The 7,364-nt window shown below is 40.6% G+C and overlaps 2 protein-coding genes across 2 annotated transcripts; both read left to right on the forward strand.

The window, feature by feature from the left end:
- Positions 1-2,704: 2,704 nt before the first annotated feature.
- Positions 2,705-3,805, forward strand: LOC113291043. Its single transcript, XM_026540623.1, has one exon. It carries the CDS (start codon positions 2,705-2,707, stop codon positions 3,803-3,805), a length of 1,101 nt encoding a protein of 366 aa, XP_026396408.1.
- A 117-nt stretch (positions 3,806-3,922) lies between these two features.
- Positions 3,923-6,780, forward strand: LOC113291044. The gene is made up of 2 exons (XM_026540624.1): positions 3,923-4,233; positions 6,468-6,780. Exons 1-2 carry the CDS (start codon positions 3,923-3,925, stop codon positions 6,778-6,780), a joined length of 624 nt encoding a protein of 207 aa, XP_026396409.1.
- Positions 6,781-7,364: the final 584 nt, after the last annotated feature.

Here is a 7,364-nt window from a genome sequence, read left to right on the forward strand (position 1 = left end):
AATCAAAACAAGGAAGATATTTACTCCTCGATATACTTTAGTCTAGATTGAGTCTGAATGTCTAGTTGATTCTCTAGCACAGTATATTGGAGTTAGTCCATACAGATTGGTAAGCGAAATATTTAGTGGTGTTGTTAGATCCCCGCTTTTTCAAAAAGAACCGTCAAGAGAATCACATCTTTGTCTTTTGCAAGCATTCTCCTTCATACGTTTAAAAGTACAAGGACGGACAAGTTCAGGAGTTCCAATGGAGTTTCCAATAGGAGCAATAGAATATGCTCGACAAATTTTCTCAATTAAGCAAGGAAAGCTTAACTTCTTTTTGGATGACATCATTGAGAGCATCTGAAGAATGATGAATCCAAAAATATCAAGACTTCGAACCCAATTCAAGGAAATAGACTAAATCCGCAAACTCAGGACTCCACCGAGAGTTCTCAATTGTGGAAGGACAAAGATTAAATATAACAAGTTTTCCGAAAGACATCAAAGCAAGACTAAGATAATTAGTAGGAAATTTCCCTTTAATCCTATCAACACTATTGACACAAATAATACCATTAGAAATGGTTTCATAAGATGGTATTTCTTCCCTTGGTCTAGGAAGGCGAAAAATACCTAATGGAATTTTGATAATCCTTGAAATTAACGCTCTATTAACAAGAATTCTTTTTATATTTACCATGGTCTTGAATTCCATTTCATCAAGATCAACATCATGGATGTTGGCATTGAATATTCTTGTGAGAGTGTCAAAACCTTCACCAAGACCATTCTAGATGTTTCCAAGATTAAAATTTTCAAAACAAACCAAATCTTCTTTATTACCACTAACCATATCCAACTTCTTTTCTAGAATGAAACCACTAAAAGAAATCCTTTAAAATATATTACTACTAGAATCATTGAAAAATCTAATTCTAATAGAGTCTTGATTTTGTGGTGTAGTCATGCTAGAAGATGATGAATCCAAGTTTTGTGAAACCTTATTTGAAACCTTTAAATTTCCCATGAGATCTAGAAATTGAGAGTACAAGGAAAAGGAAGAACTTACTTGATTTTCTCCTTGAAGAAGAATAAAACCCTTGGTCACTTTTGAGTCTCCAAAGATGAATTAGATTATACATGAAGCTTAGAAAATTTCACATACGTGGACTAGAGAAGGAAGAAAAGGGGTACACGTACCACACTTCTTATATATCCCAACAATGGGCTTGGAACCGTTCATGAACCGTGACCCACAAAAGGAAGGCTGGATTTTTTAAAGCATTCAACAGGTTCGCATACTGACGGAATCCGCACAGTGCAGTAAAGAGATAGTTAAAAACTACATCACTTTAATTAACCTTGGGTAAACGAACTTGACAAGGATTTTTCTTTTTTCAAGAAAAAAATTAAAAATAAATTAATCCGAACACAAAATCTACCCGTTACTTGCCCCATCTCAAGTTATATACAAATGGGGTAGAGCCAACCTTATTACCAATAGGATAGATATGCAGAGAGATCCTCATGCAAATTTTCTGGTTGAATTTGTGAAATGTGTCAGGAGTATAATCATAGTAATGATGATACTTAGGATTAATAATTTTTTTTTAAATCCTCTTTCTTATGACCAAGAAATAATGTTTTCCGACAATTAGAACTTACACCGAACTCATCAGAAATGCTTTTATTAATTTCACATGAGTTGGTAGTAAGTATAGTTCGTACATCATGAATACATGATTTGACAGGTACAAAACCTTTATCCGAAATATTCTTTTCCTTGATCGAATTAAGATTTTCTACGAATTTAAAAACGTTCTCAAATGCTTTGGATAGATACTTCTCAATTGATCCATCAACGATAGTAATCCTCAAAGAGATTAAGATTTAATCTTACATACAACGTCAGATGACTTTTCCTTAATTAATCTTAGACCACCGCTTCCTATCATGTATTTTCCTACCATCAATATAAGCAAATTTTGTTTCTGATATGATCATAGGAATTATGAGTTATAATCTTATAGAAAGCACTTTAGAAATGATTTTATATGTACTAGTAAAAAAGGTTATAGGTCTAAGATCTAAAAAACTCTCAACATGATTATTTTTAGGTATCAAAGAAATAATGGTGGTATTATGAATATTGTTGACCTTACTTATATTTAATTTTCCAATGGTATTCATGACATCTTCTTGAAGGAAAGTATTGGATAACCCTCAGGGCTCGGAGCTTTTACTACAGCTAACTCGCATATAGCATCAATGACTTCCTCTTCAATTATATCTCTCAATAGAAGTATCTTCATCTTCTAAAATATGCTTAAAATACAAGTCCTCTAGAAAAGGAATGTTGAAACAATCTTCTTTGAAAAGATTCAGGAAAATATTATTTATAGCTTACAAGGAGATGATCAGGGAATATATCGACATATGGCCCAAAATTTGTCAAGCTATAGGGAATGTAAACCCAGTGGTCAGCATCAACTGCTACAAATGGGGATTAAACAGAATGAGCCCCCTATTCGTGGAGATTCACAAAAGTGTACCTACGATCGAAGGAGACCTTCGAGTAATCATCGAAAAGCACGCCCGGTTAGAAGAAATCCATCGGGAGAATCCCAGATCCCAGACTCAAAGATCTCATCAGACGAACTCAGCAGAACAAGCTAGCGGATAGAAGAGGGGAGGTTCAACTGAATGCCCAAACGAAGATATGAGAGGACGAAGGGATGATTGTCGGCGCGACGACCAAAAATTCGAAGACCAAGTCTTTACGAATCTCAACATCAACCACACTCGCATCCTAAGGGAGATTAAAGATCGAGAGAACTTAAAGTGTCCTTGGTCCAAATGGAAGCAGCCACCACGATCCGATAAATCTAGAGACTACTGTGAGTACCACTGCTTCAACGGGCATCAGACTGAGAAATGCAAGAACCTCAAGATAACGATTCAAAAGCTAATTGACGTTGGTGACCTCAAGAAATACTTACAGAAGACCGACACCGAAAAGAGGTCTAAGCGAAGCAAAGTCCATCTACCCGAGGGTAATCGAATGCTCAACACTATCTCATGCTCTGAAGCCACTGAACCATCACTAACTTCCCATATTGGCAAAAGCTTAAGGAAGCAATTTGAAGATTATTGTGAGTTGTACAAAATCGATGGAGTAGAAGTGGAGGAACACGAACAAGGGATGAATGCCCCATTAAATTTCGATGCTGAGGATGTAGAGGATGACATGGAGGATCACAAAAACCCCTTGGTTCTCACATTATCCATCGCAGGGTGCAACACCACGAAGGTCCTCATCGATGGAGGGAGCTCGGTCAATTTACTGTTTTATGACACGTGCAAACGAATGGAGTTGAATGACGAGCAGTTGATGTCCTCGTACTACACCTTATACGGATTCAATGGGGCCCCAACGAAACCTTTGGGAGACATTGTGTTACAAGTAAACGCAAGACCCATGAAGGCTGATACACGATTCAGCGTAGTGGATGCTCCTTCTCCTTACAATGCCATCATCGGCCGAAGATGGGTACACAATCTCAAAGGAGTAGCGGCGACCTATCATCAGTACCTTAGATTTCCAACACCCGAAGGGGTAATGAAAATAAAGGGAGATCAGGTAACCGCTCGAGAATGTCAGGCTGTACGAAATCAGCTCAATAACGAGCAAGATGAGCAGCGTAAATCCCAAAGAAACCGAAACAAAGAAGTTTCCAAGGAGAAAGCAATTGACATTTATGTCGAAGAGATCTCCGGAAGAAGTCTGACGAAGGAAAAGTATAAGAGCAGTCCAACATAGGGACCGAAGAGAACCCGAAGATGATCAAGATATGGACTTTAATGGATAAAGAGAGAGAGGGAACTAGTCAAGCTACTCATGGAATACGCGGACGTCTTTGCGTGGAAATTAGGAGACATGACAGGAATTGATCTGAAGATAATTCATCATGAACTTCGTATAAATCCGTGCACGACCCTCTTCAGGCAGAAAGTACGAAAGGTAACACCGGAGTATCACCAAGCCATTGAGAAAGAGCTCCGCAAACTGTTGGAAGCAGGGTTCATAAAGGAAGTGAAGTATCCAACATGGATCTCAAACATGGTCATCGTGCCGAAGAAGAATAGAGGAGTAAGAATATGCATCGATTTCACCAACCTCAATAAGGCTTGTCCGAAGGATAGTTACCCCCTCCCAAGCATAGATCAACTGGTAGAAGCCGTTGAAGGGTACGAAGAACTGTCATTCAAGGATGGATATTCTGGTTACAACCAAGTAGCCTTGGCGGAATAAAATCAACAACACACAGCATTTTACACCCCGCACGGCCTCTATTGTTACACAAGTATTCCCTTCAGACTTAAAAATGCATGGCAAGGTACCAGAGGATGGTTGATGCTATCATCAAGCCATGAATCGGGAACAATCTAGAAGTCTATGTCGATGATATACTCGTTAAAAGTAAGCTGCGCAAGGACCACCACCAAGACTTGAGGGATATCTTAAAAATGATGAGGAAACACAACATGAAGGTAAACCCAGAAAAATGCACATTTGGCATCACCTTAGGGAAATTCCGCGAGTATCTGGTAACAAAGAGGGGCATCGAAGTGGACCCCGCTAAAATCCAGACCATCGTGGAAATGACGTCCCCGAAGAACCTGAAAGAAGTCCAGAAGCTCAACGGATCCTTAGCGGCTTTGGGTAGATTCATCGCCAGGTCATCGGACAAATGCAAACACTTCTTCAACATTCTCAAAAAAGAAAGCAAGTTCGAATGAACCGCTAAATGCTAGGAAGCCTTCCAGAAGATCAAAGAATATCTAGCCACAATCCCGATCCTTCAAAATCCCGATCTCGATGAGGTATTGGCCCTTTACATAGCAGCAACTAAAGATGGGGTCAGCGCGGTCCTCGTCAAGACCAACACGAAGGTTGAGCAACCGATCTACTACGTCCGCAAGACTCTCAACCCGGCGGAAAGAAACTACACGAAGATTGAGAAACTCATACTAGCATTAGTATGGGCAACCCAAAACCTGAGAACCTATTTCTTGACTCATCAAGTTCGGGTACCATGCAAAGCACCGTTGGAAGCTGTCCTCAAGAGCGTAGGGAAAGTAGGAAGGATAGCAAAATGGAACACTCACCTGGATCAATTTAAAATTATCCAAGAGGTCCAAACTTCCAAAAATTCACAAGTCTTAGCGGATTTTTTGGCGTACTTACCTCTGGGTAACGACGAAGAAGTGAAGGACATACCAGAAGCAGAGAAGACGGAAAAGATACAGTTGATGTACTCGAGCCCTCAAGCCAAAGAAGATGGGAAGTATTGGTAGATGGATCAAGGAATAGAGAAGGCGCGGGTATTGCATCGTAATCACTACCCCAATCGGAAAGAGGATCGTCCAGGCACTAAGGCTAGAATTCAAGGGGCATACAAACAACATCGTGGAATACGAAGCCGTAGTGCATGCCCTTCGTTTAATAATAGAGATGGAAAAACCGAGGCACACATAACAAGTGATTCGCAATTGGTCATTCGGCAGATAGAGATGGAATACAATGTCTATGCTGAGACCCTATCAGCTTATATGGCTCTGGTCCAGACCCTAGCATCATAAATACCCAACATCAAGTTCCGACATCTGTGCAGAAAAGACCTCAGACACGCTGATTCCCTAGCATACATATCATCTATGCTGAGGGATGAAAGAGTCAAGGCCATCAAGATAAGAAGAATATATGAACCTTCGGTCGCTGGTCAACAATCCTTCGCTACCAATCGCGAAGACGATGTAAGGGAGGATATAGACGACGATAATGTAGGGGAAGATATCCACGATGACTTTGTCGAATACGACATCTTATCCAGAGCTAACGAAAACGAAGACTTCAGCAACGAGGAGGACTAGAGAATCGAAATACAATTGTTCCTTGAAGAAAGAACACTGCCTGCTAACCTGAAGTAAGTTCGAAAGATACAATCGAAAGCAGGAAGATACGACCTTTGTGACGGAATTCTTTATAAAAAGTATTTCCTCAGACCCTTATTACGATGTTTATCTAAGGTAGAGGGCCACCGTATCCTAAAGGACATCCATTATGGGGACGCAGGAAACCACAGCGGAATGAGGTCACTAGCCGACAAAGCCAAAATGCAAGGGTATTACTGGCCGATGATGATACGGGACGCAAATCGGATATCTAGAAGATGCGAAGAATGTCAGCGTTTCGCTAAAAGAATCCACTCCACGACAACGAAGCTAAATTCCGTGTATAGCCCCTGGTCATTCTCAAAATAGGGGGTAGATATTGTTGTACCCTTGATCGAAGGGTCAGGGAAAAGACGATTCTTGATTGTATCCATAGATTACTTTAGCAAGTGGGTATAAGCCAAGGCTCTTCCCAAGATCAGAGACGTGGATGTATTTACATTCATCTTTCAAAACATCATTTGTAGGTTTGGCATTCCTGCAGAAATTGTCTCAGACAATGGTAAGAAGCTACAAGGAAAGAATATAGACATGCACTTCGATACTTTCAAGATCAGGAAGAACAAATCGACTCCCATCTACCCCCAGAGTAATGGACATGCTGAAGCCACGAACCAGACTCTGGCTCTCATCCTCAAGAAATCGTTAGACGAACATAAGGGTCGATGGTGTGAACAGCTTCATAATGCGCTATGGGCGTACCGAACCACACGCAGATCCGCCACCGGTGAATATCCTTTCCTCCTGACTTATGGAGCTGAAGCTGTTATTCCAACATAAATCATCATGCCAACAACGAAGACCAAAGCTTGGGAGAAGAACCTAACAACGGATATGATGTTGGAAAGGCTCGACGACCTAGAAGAACGAAGGGAGACAACATTACAACGAAGGGAGAATTACCAACGAGAATGGTTAGAGAATAAAAAAAGAAATTAAAGATTAGGAATTTTGTAGAAGGGAAGTATGTGCTTAGAACTATACCGCAATATCAACGAGAGAAAAAGTGGGGAAAATTAGCACCAACATGGGGTGGGCCCTTTATCATACATGACATTGCAGGAAACGGATCTTACTACCTGCGTAATATGAAAGGAGAAGTCCTCAGGCAACCTTGGAATGCAAAATACCTCACGTCGTACTCCCATGAAGTAGTGCAGTTCTGCGCCTGCATGAAGAGTACCAGAAGAAGAAGAAGCTGGCGTACCCGCTTGGCATGTTTCTATTTCTGGTCGAGGAGTAGCAGACCTCAACGTATCAATCAAACGAATCTTTTGCAAAAACTTTATTGGGGAAAGTATTCATATACAATCTCTCGGGACTCCCCTATCGGCGTCCATAAGTGTAGGACCATGGGGAAGACT

The sequence above is a fragment of the Papaver somniferum genome, chromosome 6, assembly GCF_003573695.1.
Source record: "Papaver somniferum cultivar HN1 chromosome 6, ASM357369v1, whole genome shotgun sequence".
NCBI classification, from domain to species: domain Eukaryota; kingdom Viridiplantae; phylum Streptophyta; class Magnoliopsida; order Ranunculales; family Papaveraceae; genus Papaver; species Papaver somniferum.

Bases quoted from the DNA above. Each gene is read 5' to 3' on its own strand.
- LOC113291043 (XM_026540623.1), top strand. From the start codon at position 2,705: ATGAGAGGACGAAGGGATGATTGTCGGCGCGACGACCAAAAATTCGAA.
- LOC113291044 (XM_026540624.1), top strand. From the start codon at position 3,923: ATGACAGGAATTGATCTGAAGATAATTCATCATGAACTTCGTATAAAT. The intron at 4,234-6,467 runs GTACGAAGAACT...CATCATTTGTAG, and splicing joins CTGGTAGAAGCCGTTGAAGG to GTTTGGCATTCCTGCAGAAA.